We start from the raw sequence: 16,298 nt of genomic DNA, 5'->3' as shown, positions 1-16,298 counted from the left end.
AGTATAGAACACCATATAGAAGACATAGACATATCATTACATACAGTATAGAACACCATCTAGAAGACATAGACATATCATTACATACAGTATAGAACACCATATAGAAGACATAGACATATCATTACATACAGTATAGAACACCATATAGAAGACATAGACATATCATTACATACAGTATAGAACACCATCTAGAAGACATAGACATATCATTACATAGAGTATATCATAGATGACATGTATAAATCCTTCCTTTATATTTCCTGTACCACTTTCCATTCCAGTAGCCTTATTACTGGCTAGGGTTACTGCTGCTAGTACAGTGGAAGAATGAGGCATCACAGTACTTTTACACCACTGGACTAACAGGAATAATTACACACCAATAAACACACTGTAATGTAAAGTGTTACATCATTCTCTCTCTCTCTCTCTCTCTCTCTCCCTCTCTCTCTCCCTCTCTCTCTCTCTCTCTCTCTCTCTCTCTCTCTCTCTCTCTCTCTCTCTCTCTCTCTCTCTCTCTCTCTCTCTCCCTCTCCCTCTCCCTCTCTCTCTCTCTCTCTCTCTCTGTCTCTCTCTCTCTCTATCTCTCTCTCTAACCCCTCCCTCCCTCTAACCCCACCCCTCTGGTAGAACCAGGAAGTCCCTCCCCCTCCCACAAACTCTCTTCTGTGGAAACGAAACTTATCTGATTCTCTGTGTCGTCTGTCTGTGTGAGAGTGAACAACCGTCCAAATGGCTCAGCAGGGAGTTCTGCTCGACCAGGACCAGTTCTGTTGTTCTGTCTGTCTGGATCTACTGAAGGAGCCGGTGGCTATCCCCTGTGGACACAGTTACTGTAGAAGCTGTATTGAGGGCTGCTGGGATCAGGATGTTCTGAAAGGGGTCTATAGCTGTCCTCAGTGCAGAGAGACCTTCACTCCAAGGCCTAATCTGAGGAAAAATAACATGTTGGCTGAGTTGGTGGAGAAACTGAAGAAGACAGGACTCCAGGCTGCTCCCCCTCCTGCTCTGTGCTATGCTGGACCTGGAGATGTGGCGTGTGATGTCTGCACTGGGACCAGAAAGCGGAAAGCCCTCATGTCCTGTCTGGGGTGTCTGGCCTCTTACTGTGAGACTCACCTCCAACCTCACTATGAATCTCCTGCTTTCAAGAAGCACAAGCTGGTCAAAGCCACCGCACAACTACAGGAGAAGATCTGCTCTCATCATGACAAACTGCTGGAGGTTTTCTGTCGTACCGAACAGCAGTGTATCTGTCTGCTGTGTGTGATGGATGAACATAAAGGCCATGATACAGTGTCAGCTGCAGCAGAGAGGACTGAGAAACAGGTAAGACCAGAACAACTTGTTGGTGACTGTCTGATAAACAAATAATAATTACAGTAGGAACTAAGGCTGTTTGAATATGAGATCATTCAAATGAAATCAATCCTCAGCAGAACAAATATGAACACAAACCTTGATTATATAGATATGCTAACCCAGATTCTCCAAATGTATCACCATTTTCTAAAGTCAAACGCCATTATCATTCGTTATCAAACACCCAATCATCTCCCCTGTTTTGTGCACTGTTAAAACTATAATAATTCACATAACAACGTAATAATATCATTTCACACAGACACTTCCTCAACATTTTAATCCCTATCTTCAATGTGCCCTATGTCCCATTACTATACTATTGATCTACTGGACAAATAAAGCTTGATAGCTCATTGAAGAGTGATTCTCCACAGAGGCAGCTGGGGATGAGTCAGCAGAAAGTCCAGCAGAGATTCCAGGAGAGAGAGAAGGACCTGAAGGAGCTCCAACAGGCTGTGGAGTCTCTCAAGGTGAGTATTGTTGACCAGAGGAGACACACCATTTCACTTCTCTCCTCCAGTCAGAGAGAGAGAGAGAGAGGGGCCCGTCTCCAATCCCACTGGCTCCACTGTTGGGAACAGGCTGTCTGGACCCCTTTCAGAGAATAGACTGCTTAATGTAACCGGTGGGATATGAACCCGGGTCTACTGAGGGAGAAAACAACATCTTGACCGTTACACCAAGAGGACATTCCCTATTGGGCTGAGGGCCGACACTGATTTTGAAGTCGAAGGCGGGGCTACCTCATCACATAACCATGAGTAACCATGACCGACTCATGTCCCCTATACATTAACATGGAGCCCTCTCTCTCTCTCTCTCTCTCTCTCTCTCTCTCTCTCTCTCTCTCAATTCAATTGAATTCAAATGGCTTTATTGGCATGGGAAACATGTTTACATTGCCACAGCAAGTGAAATAGATACTAAACAAAAATGAAATAAACCACCAGAAATTAACAGTAAACATTACACTCACAAAAGTTTCAATGGAATAGAGACTTTCAAATGTTATAATTCAAGTGCAAACAGAGTGAGCCATTCGCCAGACTGAGTTCTGGAGGTGAAATGGAAATGAATGAGGGAGAGTTAAGTGAGGTAGAAGGTGTGGTGAAGAGCTCAGAACCAGAGCCTGGCATCAATGGACATGATAAAGAAGAATCTGGTGCAGTAGGAGTTACATTGTAGGACAAAGTGGATCCATTCCTTTTGGCAGATCCATTTGTGGTTTCAGGGTGGGTGGGAAAGGAGTTGGGTGCAGTTGAATCAGTGAAGGTAACCTGTAGTGGACTTGTGATATTTGTTTGTGTTTTTTCTGACCAGAGGGAGTGGGCGCTCCGTGTCACGCAACTTGGGTCAAGATCTGTTTCTTGCTTTGCTCTTAGGAACAGGGCACCATTGAAAGGAGTGATTTCTGGGGTAGCGTTAAGTGTAGAAGTGGAGCAATTGAAGTTGAAAATTCCTGGTGTTTGTGATGCCTGCCGTTTGGTGCAACACAGACCCGGTGGTGAGCGTGGTGAAACAGAGGAGTCACTGTCAGTCCTTTTGAGTTTTGAATCTTTACCCGACAAAGTCATGGTAGGATATATCAGTTATCATGTTAGAACTTTGTGCCGAATCCACTGTGCTGATTCAGGTGCAACGTTTATGGTCATGTTGCAGCAGTTTGTAGGAGGGAGATTCCAAGATGTGGGAAGTGTGCAGGAGGGCATGGGATTGAGGATTGTGTAGTTTCGGTGGATAAAGTTGTGTGTCAACTGTTGGGATACCCATGTTGCTGGGGATCTGAAGTGTCCGGTGCGAGAGAGGCAGGTTGAGGTGGCTAGAGTCAGAGTAGTGCAGAAGGTGTCATATGCTGAGACAGTGAAGGAAGTAGAGGAGGATGGGTCAAGGGTGAGAGATCCTGAGAGGATCCCTGTGAGTAGTAGATCTGTGCCAGCACAGAGGGATAGGCCAACGAGTGATATATGCTTTAGTAAAGTTAGCTTCTTAGCGTTCATAGCAATGGTTATCAACTGTACAGCAGAAATGGAACGTAAAAAAAAGAAAATAGATATTGTGGTGGCAGCTGCAGAGTAGTATTTGGGCATACAAGATTAGACTTCAGAAGAGTTACAGGGTGTGTTGAGTTGTGGTTTCCTGTCCTCCCAGGCCGTTGGCATGGTGCAGGAGCAGATAGGGTCAAAGTAGTGGAATGGGGTAGTGGGTATTTAATGAGTAGGGTTAGTTGGAAGGGTGTTTTTCTGTATTATTATAATTTCCCCTTTTCCCATTTTGTGTCACAAAGTATAATGGATTTATATTATAGTCCAGCCTCCGTTTATTACTTACGAACAGACCGCAAGTAGTTGGTTAGTTTTGGTAAATTTGCAAGTGGTTTTCGTGTGCTCTCGGCTGGGTGCCAAGCGGAATCCATTAAAAATTTAACTTTTCGTAGACAAGTGTTTGTTTCTTAACAAACTTCAAGGTTACGCAGGGGAGGGGTGGAACGCAGAGTTTGCTAGCAGTTAGTTTTGGGTGTTTCTAGTGTGGGGATGTAGGACATAATGCTAGTGCAGACAAGCGCGACCAGCCGGCAGCGGGGGCTAGGACTAGGCTGGACACAATACATTTTGAACGCCTTTTTCTGATAAAACTACTTCATTGCATCCGCCATGGAGCCCAGTTTCATAATATTACCATATGTCCCAGATGCTTGCCGTAGTTTAGAAATGATAGGGCATGTTTCACCCTGCCAGCTCCTATTAGTTGTATTGAGCTCTGTGGCACCAACTCGCCTAATGAAAGTTCTATTCCCAGCCCATTGTTCTGCGTCACAATGCCAGCTTCACTATTATGGGCTGGTAATGAGACCAGCCCGTATTAACATTGTAGCTTTACCTCAGGTAACTTATTATTAACAAGGTTATGACTACTTGGTGAGCAAACTCACTGTTCACCTGGGTACACCTTGTGGTGACCCACAGTCAGTGGCGGCTCCTGAAAAAATTCTCAGGGGGGGCAATTTTTCTGATGATTTAGGTGACCTACACACATTTAAAAAAAGATATGTCCAGCAACAACATGAAGACAGGGGCAGCATATAAGTCAATGCCAGAAGCATTTATTGACTGATCTCAAAAGTGTTGGCTTACAAAAGCAAAATAAGTTATCACTGTAAAAATAATCAAGGGTGTTCTTTCACATTCCTCAACACTGCATAAACAATATGCATTTCCATAAACAAATGAAATATCAGCTGAAAATACAGCATCTTGGTATTTGTTCAGATTGCAGGATCAACAAGAGCTTTTACCACATTTTTTGCCTCATGGTTGAATTGGAAATATGTGCACCTGAGCATAATTCACAACAAGCAAGCAGGAGCTTTTGATAGAGGCTACTGAAAACATTGATGCAAGTTATTGGTAATAAGAAATTTTTATAGACTTCCATATTCTGCCCTCTTGTATAGATTTGTGAAAATGAACAGTGATAGACATTTTGCCTGAAAACAGAATTTGAAAATAATTTCTAGAAAAGGTAAACACAGCTATCTGTATGGCTTTGTAAAAATGAACAACCATATTCTGGCCAATTGTATAGATTTGTAAATATGAACAACCATATTCTGGCCAATTGTATAGATTTGTAAAAATGAAGATTATTATTATTTTTTAACTTTTTTTAAAATGAAAAATAACTATTTTAAACAACATCAACTGTGAACTGATTTGGGCGTGTGTGTGTTAAAGAGACAGACAGGGAGGGACAAAGAGAGAGAGAGGCTACATTACTTGTACTGAAACTGTTCTCTTCTCTCTTTCAATGCAGCAAAGCGGTCAATGACTTTCTCATTGAAATCAGGCATGCTGAGGACTAGTTCCCTCTCCATGGAAAGCATGGCCAGTGCATTCAGACGTTCCTGGCCCATTGAATGGCAAAAAGACCGTTCAGTCTCTCCAAAAGCACACTGGCGATTGAGACAATATGTTCCCTCATGACCGCTAGCATACACTCCAGTTACAGTAGCTCGTTTTGAATGGTCTTTGATGTGAACTTCTTTCAAAGAGACAATCGAGTTGCACTGAAGGCTAGCCATCTCGATAGTAGTACGTGAATTGATTGACGCTGCTACCCGCTCTTTTCTTAGTTACGTTCATGGTTATGTTACGTATGACGAAAGCGCGTAAGTGCAAGCCCTCAGAAACCCATAGAGATTGTATTGAAAGCTCTGATATTTGAAAAAAAAAGATTTTACATGACAGGCTATGAGAGACTTCTGGGCGATTTTCAACCTGACTGAAATCGCCCCAAAGGGGGCGGGGCCATTTGAAGTACGATTTTAGCCTGATTGGACATTTAGTGGCAGATCAGACGTCTAGATTAGAACACTGATAACTAATGTTGCTGTGATATAATTGATTAGAAAAAAAATCCCTTCCTTTTCCCGTTTGGCAGTGCGTCGCCCATATCGCCCTAATGAACACACCGCCCCTGCCCACAGTGCTAGCGATGGTTAACCATATTATTTTCATAAAAAGGTGTAAAACCTAAACAGAACGCATTCCTGTCCTCCTTTTTCAAGATGTAGCCGATTTAAACAGCCAGACATTTTTTAAATAAATACATTTTTACAAAATAATTGTACGATTTATTGTTTCTAAATTGTTGCTGGGTAATTTGTTTGTTAGTAGGCATCAAATTGAGCGAATGCTGCGCAGGTTCACTGAGTTGTAAACTAAATGGATAGGTGTAGCTTATTGATTTATAGATCTAACACAGTTGCTACCTCAGATTATGAGCCTAGCAAGTGTTGTGAATGAGGTATGTAGTACCCACAGAAGGCCAAAGGGAGGAGCAAGAGAGCTATAACCCATACAGTTTTTTGCTTTAAACACCCTAAACCTAACAATCAATCAAATGTGTTTATAAAGTCCTTTTTACATCAGCAGATGTCACAAAGTGCTATACAGAAACTCTAACCCTACTTATAACCTATTTTAGCCTTAACTCTAACCCCTAACCCTAATTCTAGGGGAGGGTAGCCTAGAACACGTTGAGAACTTATTTTAGTAATAATTTTATGTTAGTAAATACCATTATAGTACTAAATAGCATTTATTGTTATTTTTTTAATAAAACCTATGTAACCTTTATTAGTCATTTTATTATAGGTATTATTGCAAGGCAGAACACTTGATAAACAACACATTTGTTTTATTTTTTAAATGTGGTTTGAACTGGGTGTGACCTAGTAACCTCTATGTGAAAGTCCAGCAATTGGCATGTCATAGGTGGGGCTGGTTTGAGACTGATCTCCAGAATTAATAAGAAAAATACACTTTATTTCTCAGCTGCCTCACCAATGTCTTTACGTGAATTAATAACTTTTAATTGCTAAATATTTCCAATAGATGGCTGCATAAGACCATGAAGCATCAGTTATAGGCTACAAGCATAAAATAGCATGCAACCAAAGACTATGTCCTATGATTTTCTAAAAAGGTCACTCATTACTTTACAGTTAGCTATATATCTCGTATTAGGCCTGTGTTGCTTTTGGGAGAGCAACAAAATATTAACTCTAGCAGGTATTGAACCCTGGCCAAATAATCACTAGTCAGATGCGCTAACCTCAACCCTAGTAAACATGCATTATGACATCATCTTAATATCTCATATATTCCAGCCCACCAATAAATCATGCAACCATCGCGGTTAGAAAATTTACCTCAACATGCCCCTGGCTTGTGCTAGAAGGCAGAGTGCTCGCTGCCGCTGACGGCACAAGCTTTTTGCGGGGCTTGTTGAGTTGACTACTTGTTCGAGAAGGCAGAGTGGCTCTGTGCTGGTTGATGAATTTGACAATGAATGTACTAGAAAAATACATTTTTGTCGACCAGAGGTGACTGAATTAATGTTCACGCTTTTTGATAATCGTTATAGTAATGAGGTATAATTTTAAAACATGAGCATAAAAACAGGTAATAATAAACATGACTCATCATTATATTACTTCACAGTAATGTGTTTTCAGTCCTTCCTCTTGCGTTAGCAGTGTGGAAAGGGACAGTAAAAAGCTCAGGCAGGAGTTTTCCTGTGAGGTTCTTATGCTGTCATTCATGGTCTTATGCTGCCATCTATTGGAATTATTTAGCAACTGCAGTAGTACTGAATAAAGTATATATCCTTACTAAGTGTATCCTTACTAAAGTAGTAATTACTCAAAATTGCTAAATATAAAATGTTCTAGTTCATTTGATCACTTACAACCATAAAATAACAATTCATAGCATAACAAACAATGAAACTGACATAAACCAAAAACACCATACATTTAGTTAATTATCTAAAAAATAATATATATATATTTAGATGGGTGACATTATCTGCCAAAGTAACACCCCCTTAACATATAAACAGACACTGGACACACACTGAAAATGAGCTTTTTATATAAATCTGGTAGCTCTCCAAAGAGCCTTTGCTTTGCTGAGCAGTTAGTTTTCAGGAGTGTGCTGCCTGCCTGCCTTCAGAGGAGTCTGTCTGGGAATAATGAAAAGTTAATAAGTTATTGCCACGCTTTCACAGAGGCCTAGTTTACATTCACATGTGAGTCATTGAGCAGACGCTCTTATCCAGAACGACTAGGGTTAAGTGCCTAAATCTGTCGATGTACAAGGGTACAGATTTCTCACCTAGTCAATCAATCAATCAATCAATTTTATTTTATATAGCCCTTCTTACATCAGCTAATATCTCGAAGTGCTGTACAGAAACCCAGCCTAAAACCCCAAACAGCTAGTAATGCAGGTGTAGAAGCACGGTGGCTAGGAAAAACTCCCTAGAAAGGCAAAACCTAGGAAGAAACCTAGAGAGGAACCAGGCTATGAGGGGTGGCCAGTCCTCTTCTGGCTGTGCCGGGTGGAGATTATAACAGAACCATGCCAAGATGTTCAAAAATGTTCATAAGTGACAAGCATGGTCAAATAATAATCAGGAATAAATCTCAGTTGGCTTTTCATAGCCGATCATTAGAGTTTAAAACAGCAGGTCTGGGACAGGTAGGGGTTCCATAACCGCAGGCAGAACAGTTTAAACTGGAATAGCAGCAAGGCCAGGCGGACTGGGGATAGCAAGGAGTCACCACGGCCGGTAGTCCCGACGTATGGTCCTAGGGCTCAGGTCTCTCAGTTGGCTTTTCATAGCCGATCATTTAGAGTTGAAAACAGCAGGTCTGGGACAGGTAGGGGTTTCGTAGCCGCAGGCAGAACAGTTGAAACTGGAATAGCAGCAAGGCCAGGCGGACTGGGGGCAGCAGGGTGTCATCATGCCCGGTAGTCCTGACGTATGGTCCTAGGGCTCAGGTTCTCAGAGAGAAAGAGAGAACGAGAGAATTAGAGAGAGCATACTTAAATTCACACAGGACACTGGATAAGACAGGAGAAGTACTCCAGGTATAACCAACTAACCCCAGCCCCCCGACACATAAACTACTGCAGCATAAATACTGGAGGCTGAGACAGGAGCGGTCCGGAGACACTGTGGCCCCATCCGAAGAAACCCCCGGACAGGGCCAAACAGGAAGGATATAACCCCACCCACTCCGCCAAAGCACAGCCCCCGCACCACTAGAGGGATATCCCCAACCACCAACTTACAATCCTGAGACAAGGCCGAGTATAGCCCACAGAGGTCTCCACCACAGCACAAACCAAGGGGGGGGGGGGCGCCAACCCAGACAGGAAGATCACGTCAGTAACTCAACCCACTCAGGGATTTGAACCAGCCACCTTTCGATTACTGCCCAACGCTCTTAACCGCTAGATTAAGAGCGTCTGCTAAATGACTCACATGTAAATGTAAACTAAATGTAAACAATCCACAAAAAGGCAAATGGTCGTAGATAAATGGTAAACTGGTTAAATAAAAGACTGCTCTTAGAACTTTCAGACTGCCATTGTTTTGGGGAAATAGGGACATGTCTGTCTATTTCACCAATTATGTCAAATATATGTATTAATTTTAACGGTTTGAAGTTCTACATCATTTTAATCAAGATAACCTATTATTTCTAATGAAGTAAGTTTGGGCAGCGTATTGCTGGTAGTTAAAACGTCCCAAAAACAACATGTACTCCTGGAGCTCTGAGGTCGTCCCATTGTTTCCTTTAGGGGAAATATAGGTATGTCTCTTTATTTCACAAAATATCTCACAATGGTATATTTCAAGTCAGACTCCATTTTAATCAGGATAATCTCCTCTTTCTAACGACATCAGGTTGGGCAGTGTACTCTGCTGTCATCGATCGCTAGACCAGAAATAGTCAGAAGTTTAAAAAAAGTCCTACTTCCTGGTAATGCAGATATAAGCACACTTGGCACCATCGAGGTGTGGATGTTTACTTTCTACACCAGTTATTATTTATTACTTATTTTTTTCTGTTTCGTCCTAAGAACAGATTGTAGTGGTGAAATAAAAAGGTAGACATTTTTTGGTGCCATTTAGGGAAAATTGAATTCTAAGGATCATTCCAGTCAGAAGAGGCTCAGTGATGGTTCGCTTCAATTCATTTGCTTTGGCCTCAGGCTAGTGTTCCAGCTCAGCCAATGCTCTTTGGCCGTTTTACAGCCTTCAGTGAATTTTGACTTGTTCTGTTGTCCAGCCTACTAGGACTCAGGGGGCAGAGGCTGGGAGGAGAGTAGAGCAGGGTCAAGTGGTGGTGGTACCAGGAGGGAGGTGAGTAGAGCAGGGTCAAGTGGTGGTGGTACCAGGAGGGAGGAGAGTAGAGCAGGGTCAAGTGGTGGTGGTACCAGGAGGGAGGAGAGTAGTGCAGGATCAAGTGGTGGTGGTACCAGGAAGGAGGAGAGTAGAGCAGGGTCAAGTGGTGGTGGTACCAGGAAGGAGGAGAGGAGAGCAGGGTCAAGTGGTGGTGGTACCAGGAGGGAGGAGAGTAGAGCAGGGTCAAGTGGTGGTGGTACCAGGAGGAGAGTAGAGCAGGGTCATGTGGTGGTGGTACCAGGAGGGAGGAGAGTAGAGCAGGGTCATGTGGTGGTGGTACCAGGAGGGAGGAGAGTAGAGCAGGGTCAAGTGGTGGTGGTACCAGGAAGGAGGAGATTAGAGCAGGTTCAGGTGGTGGGGGTACCAGGAGGGGGGAGAGTAGAGCAGGGTCAAGTGGTGGTGGTACCAGGAGGGAGGAGAGTAGAGCAGGGTCAAGTGGTGGTGGTACCAGGAAGGAGGAGAGTAGAGCAGGGTCAAGTGGTGGTGGTACCAGGAGGGAGTAGAGTAGAGCAGGGTCAAGTGGTGGTGGTACCAGGAGGGAGGAGAGTAGAGCAGGGTCAAGTGGTGGTGGTACCAGGAAGGAGGAGAGTAGAGCAGGGTCAAGTGGTGGTGGTCCAGGAGGGAGGAGAGTAGAGCAGGGTCAAGTGGTGGTGGTACCAGGAGGGAGTAGAGTAGAGCAGGGTCAAGTGGTGGTGGTACCAGGAGGGAGGAGAGTAGAGCAGGGTCAAGTGGTGGTGGTACCAGGAAGGAGGAGAGTAGAGCAGGGTCAAGTGGTGGTGGTCCAGGAGGGAGGAGAGTAGAGCAGGGTCAAGTGGTGGTGGTACCAGGAAGGAGGAGAGTAGAGCAGGGTCAAGTGGTGGTGGTACCAGGAAGGAGGAGAGTAGAGCAGGGTCAAGTGGTGGTGGTACCAGGAGGGAGGAGAGTAGTGCATGGCCAAGTGGTGGTGCGCAGGCCGTAGAGAAAGCGGTGGTGGGGAGGGTTGCAGCTGGGCTACATGAGCTGAGGCAGGTTTCTGTAGTAACAGAGACTCCGGTGGGCGAAGGCTTGGTGGGCTCATCCCAGGAAATATTGTCTGTCATTGGGGAAGAGGCACTGATCAAGGGGGAAGTGCAGGGGGGCAGAAACTGGGGAGGAGGAGGACGGTACCGTGCCAATGGAGGAGGAGGAAGAGGGGGGAGGTGAGTCTGCGGGAGCGGAGGACAAGGCGGTCTCGTTTTCAGATGGCTCATTGGATCCAGAGCTGACAGCCAGTCAGGCTGAGGGCCCAGTATATACGCTGAGAGAACTTTCTAGGTTCCTGATGGAGACTAAAGTGGAAAAAGAAGGTTCTGCTGGAGTCTTATTTGATTGATCCTGGAAGGTTTGTAAGGTCAGTACAACACGTGATGAAGAATGAGGGGTTTAGTGTCCTCTCACCCAGGAAGCGGTATAGGCTGAGAAAATGGCTCATGGGTTCTTAAGGGCATGTCTTCAGAATCTGCTTAAATGGATGGTTTTTTCTGGCATGGCGGCTTTATGGGCTTCTCTACTGGTTTCTGATTGTGGTGATTTCCCTCCCACCTCTTATGGAGATTTCACGGTTAGACTTCCTTAACATGAACGGCAGCAGAGACTGGGGGAATATGTCAAACAAAAACATTAAAATGTCAAAAGAGGTGTGTAAGGGTAGGTTGTTAGTGGTTAGAGCCCAAATAATGACCTTGTCTTTACTTTCATAAATGTGTATGTACCTAGTACAGGGCTCAGTTCTCTGTTTCACCAAATTCAATGTAAAGCTCTTACAAAATGCCACTTTTTGCTCAAGCTTCCAAGGCTTTTGGGAGAGGTGGGAACAGCAGAAGGGGGAGTTTGAGTCTCTCAGTCAGTGGTGGGACGTAGGGAAAGCCCAGATTCAGGTTTTCTGTCAGCAGTATACAGATTTTTCCTCTTCAGAGGCCAGGAGAGTACTGGGGGAGCTTGAGTGGTTCATTCGTGAGGGGGAGGCTGAGCTGGTGGGGCAAGGTAGGGTGGGGCTACAATATAATCTATCTGAACTACGCAGGGACCTAGTGGCTTTCATTTCAGATGAAAGAATTCAAAAGGATCACTTGTAAGAGCTAGTTTTTCCATGTTGAGAGAGATGGCTGCCCCCAGCTCTTTTGGGTTGGAGAAACAGAGTGGGGAAACCAAGAAAATCCATTGTTTACGTTGGTCTGATGGGTGGGTAACTTCTGTTGTGGGGAGATGAGGGAGCCTGATGGGTGGGTAACTTCTGTTGTGGGGAGATGAGGGAGCCTGATGGGTGGGTAACTTCTGTTGTGGGGAGAGGAGGGAGCCTGATGGGTGGGTAACTTCTGTTGTGGGGAGATGAGGGAGTCTGATGGGTGGGTAACTTCTGTTGTGGGGAGATGAGGGAGTCTGATGGGTGGGTAACTTCTGTTGTGGGGAGATGAGGGAACCTGCTGGGCGGGTAAGGAGGGACAGGGCACCTCCGCAGCTTCCAGGGGGGTTGCAGTGAGGCTGTGAGTGGCTCAAGATGCTTGGGGTGTATCTGGGCTCGGAGGGTTGGGATAGGAAGAACTGGGAAGGAGTGTCACAAGCGGTGGTGTCGAGGCTGACGAAGTGGAGGTGGCTCCTCTCCCAAGTGGCATACAGAGGGACGGTGCTGATCATCAACAACTTGGTGGCATCCTCTCTATGGCTTAAATTGGCCATTCTCAACGCCCCCGGTGGTCTGCTTGTGGACCTGCAGCGCAAGTTAGTGAATTTTTTCTGGTCAGGGTGGCAGCGTTCTGACTCAACAGCACAGAGGATACTGTACCGTACGGAGGTGGGCTGGAGGGAACCAGCATGTGCTCTGTTGAGGAGGGCTGGTGGTTTGGGGCTGGATCAGCAGCTCTTCATCATGCGGCCGGAGAGACTCAATACAGCAGGGGTCTCTGATTTCTATGCTGCAGTACTGAGGGCTGGAGCAGCCTGAGGAGGGGCCACCACCGTTTCCACCACTTGAAGGGACAGCAGAGACTGGGGACTGGCAGGAGAGTCTGGAGGACTTACTGACTTTTAACACTCTGAGCTTAGTGGGAGTGAAGGGGCATCAGTGGCAGGGGGTTGTGGGGGCTGAGAGCATGGCAGGGTATAGGTGGAGGGTGCTCTATAAGCTCCCAGTGCTGGAAAGGTCAGGGGTCGTCCAGTGGAGGGTATTACATGGAGCCCTGGACACCAATAGCTGGTTGGCTCGGGTTGACCTGGGAGTTGGGGAGGGGGGTGTCCGTTTTCTGCAATGACAGACTGTTCATCATGTTTTTTCTGTGTTGCCAGGGTAATGCCATTACTGTTGACGCCTTAGGGTTGAGTTTGAGTTGTACAAAATGATCAACAGTGTGGAGATGTTTCATGAGGTATGGGGGCTCAGGGGGGCTGCCTGTACGGCTGGAGAGGAGGGGTTGGATGGACGGTTGGAATGTGGTGCTGGTTGGTGTATTGTACTGTGGTGTTGGGTACTGGATAATGTGATTGTGTGGAGGTTGTGGTGGCACGCAATGTGCTTTTAGGAGTGGGGGTGTTAGTGTAATGAGGATGGCTCATTAAAGTAAGACAAGTCAGTCTCTCTCTCTCTCTTAACAGCGCTCTGCACAGGCAGCAGTGGAGGACAGTGATAAGATCTTTACTGAGCTGATCCGCTCCATTGAGAAAAGGCGCTCTGAGGTGAAGGAGCTGATCAGAGCCCAAGAGAAGGCTCAAGTGAGTCAAGCTGAAGGACTCCTGGAGCAACTGGAGCAGGAGATAGCTGAGCTGAGGAAGAGAAGCACTGAGCTGGAGCAGCTCTCACACACAGAGGATCACATCCATTTCCTCCAGGTAACTCAACTGCCTTGATACATGTGATATGAAATTAAAACTCTCAATCATTTGGTTCTGCTCCCTCTCACTCTCTCTCTCTCACTCTCTCTCTCTCTCCCTCTCTCTCCAGAGTTATCAGTCTCTCTCCAGTATCAGTGTATTTTCAGACTTACCCAGCATCGTTGTCCGTCCTCTTCAGTACTTTGGAGATGTGAGTAAGACTGTGTCTGAACTGAGAGAGAAACTAGAAGACGTCCTTAAAGGAGAATGGACCAAGATCTCCTCTACAGGTGTGTTGAAAATAATAAGAACATCAACTTTAGACCATTGAAAGTTCCCTACTAGTCATAAACATGTGGAATATGGTGTGATGATAACATTCCCTCTCTCTGTGAATGTGTTTGTGTGTCTGTAGTGAATATAGTGGATGTTGTACTGCCTCCAGAGCCCAAGACCAGAGAACAGTTCTTACAATGTGAGTCTCTTTATTCTGAAGTAACTAACAGTCTCTTTTTACTGACACTCCTAACAATCCCTCTAGAAATATATAGCAATAGTAGATCTAATCAAAGACTGGGTATCTATCTGACTCCTCATATTTCTCTGATTTGATCTCTGCTGTGCTCTAATCAAAGACAGGGTAGATACAGTATCTGACTTAACTTATTGTTCTAACTCCCCTCATTGGTCTCTGCTCTTCTCCCAGATTCCTGTCAGCTCACACTGGACCCAAACACAACAGGCACACACCTCTCGCTGTCTGAAGGGAACAGAAAGGTGACCTATACAGGCCAAGAACAACCATATCCTGTTCATCCAGACAGATTCACAAACTACCAGGTTCTGTGTAGAGAGGGTCTGTCTGGACGCTGTTACTGGGAGGTGGAGTGGAGTTGTAATGTGTGGTGTGATACAGCAGTCTCATATAAAGACATCAGCAGAACAGGGACAGATGGTGCATTTGGACAGAATAACAAGTCCTGGAGTTTACAGTGTTATAGTGGTGGTTATTGTTTCAGACACAATAATGTTGAGACTAAAGTATCAGGCCCTCAGTCCTCCAGAGTAGGAGTGTACCTGGATCACAAGGCAGGTACTCTGTCCTTCTACAGTGTCTCTGACACAATGACCCTCCTCCACAGAGTCCAGACCACATTCACTCAGCCCCTCTATCCTGGGTTTTATCTCTCTGGTACTGCTGAGTTGGTTAAACTGTAGTAGGGTCCACATAGATACTAGTCATGCTGGTGTAGTCTATAGCTGAGCTGGTTAAACTGTAGTAGGGTCCACATAGATACTAGTCATGCTGGTGTAGTCTATAGCTGAGCTGGTTAAACTGTAGTAGGGTCCACATAGATACTAGTCATGCTGGTGTAGTCTATAGCTGAGCTGGTTAAACTGTAGTAGGGTCCACATAGATACTAGTCATGCTGGTGTAGTCTATAGCTGAGCTGGTTAAACTGTAGTAGGGTCCACATAGATACTAGTCATGCTGGTGGTGATGGTCCCCAGATGTGATGATTCATTCTGCTCTGTTTTTATGTACAATGATTTGACTGATTTGATCTTCAGAAGATGTTATGAATTACAATTCAATGCATTCATATTTTTTTAAGTGCAATGTTTTAATCTTATATATTCACATTAATCATGATGTATGCTGTTAATGTATTTTGGTTGTCATTCAGAACCATTGAAATGTTTTCTCAATTGGTTCTCTGTCTCAATGTCATTTTCCTCAGTATCATGGAACAGGTAGTGTTACTTACTTGCTAATTGAACTATATGGGCCGGTTTCCCGGACACAGATGAAGCCTAGTCCTAGACTAAAAAGCATGTTCAATGGAGATGTCCGGGAAACCGGCCCTAAGTTTGGCATCTTTTATTCTCCCATACTGCTCAGTCAAGCAACATTAAATCTGTCCAGCAGGTTGTGCTATTAACCAAACAATAAAAACCCAGCAGATATCTTTACTTGCCACTCAGTATATCAGTAATGTTCAGAATTGTACTTTAATATCATTGGAGATTGATGGTCTTTTTAATCCACTATCCAGAGTCAGGAACAGATTAAGTTAGGTCTGCTACTGTTCAGTTATTAAATATGATTCATGGTGATGGGAAATAAAAAAATCCATCTAGTAGTAGTTTTCCTTTGCTATTTATTCCAAGGTGTGTCTTTAACTTGTAAATGGATTGAGTTGAAGCTGGCATGTGGTGTGGATGATAGAATAGAGTGAATAGAGGAGAGAAGAGAGGAGGAGAGGAGAACATCATATAGAAGACAGATAAGATAGAGAGACAATTCATACCCAGTGGAGTTACTGTCTCTGGCCCAAATGACACCC

At 44.7% G+C, this 16,298-nt stretch overlaps 1 protein-coding gene across 1 annotated transcript; it reads left to right on the top strand.

Annotated features, from left to right (window-relative positions):
* The first annotated feature begins 657 nt into the window (after positions 1–657).
* Positions 658–16,093, top strand: LOC311119092 (tripartite motif-containing protein 16-like). Its single transcript, XM_084193840.1, has 6 exons — positions 658–1,332; positions 1,743–1,838; positions 13,735–13,968; positions 14,081–14,240; positions 14,366–14,425; positions 14,657–16,093. Exons 1-6 carry the CDS (start codon positions 736–738, stop codon positions 15,166–15,168), a joined length of 1,659 nt encoding a protein of 552 aa, XP_084049966.1. The 5' UTR covers positions 658–735; the 3' UTR covers positions 15,169–16,093.
* The last annotated feature ends 205 nt before the right edge of the window (positions 16,094–16,298 follow it).

This window comes from Coregonus lavaretus (assembly GCF_964263955.1).
Source record: "Coregonus lavaretus genome assembly, contig: HAP1_SCAFFOLD_1568, whole genome shotgun sequence".
Taxonomy (NCBI): Eukaryota; Metazoa; Chordata; class Actinopteri; order Salmoniformes; family Salmonidae; genus Coregonus; species Coregonus lavaretus.
The sequence above is the reverse complement of the archived record's forward strand: the minus strand, read 5'-3'. Positions and strand labels throughout refer to the sequence as shown.

What these genes read in the sequence shown, in the direction of transcription:
- LOC311119092 (XM_084193840.1), top strand. Translation starts at nt 736, where the DNA reads ATGGCTCAGCAGGGAGTTCTGCTCGACCAGGACCAGTTCTGTTGTTCT. An exon ending in CAGAGAGGACTGAGAAACAG is followed by an intron (nt 1,333 to 1,742) that starts GTAAGACCAGAA and finishes GATTCTCCACAG; the next exon opens with AGGCAGCTGGGGATGAGTCA. An exon ending in AGGCTGTGGAGTCTCTCAAG is followed by an intron (nt 1,839 to 13,734) that starts GTGAGTATTGTT and finishes CTCTCTTAACAG; the next exon opens with CGCTCTGCACAGGCAGCAGT.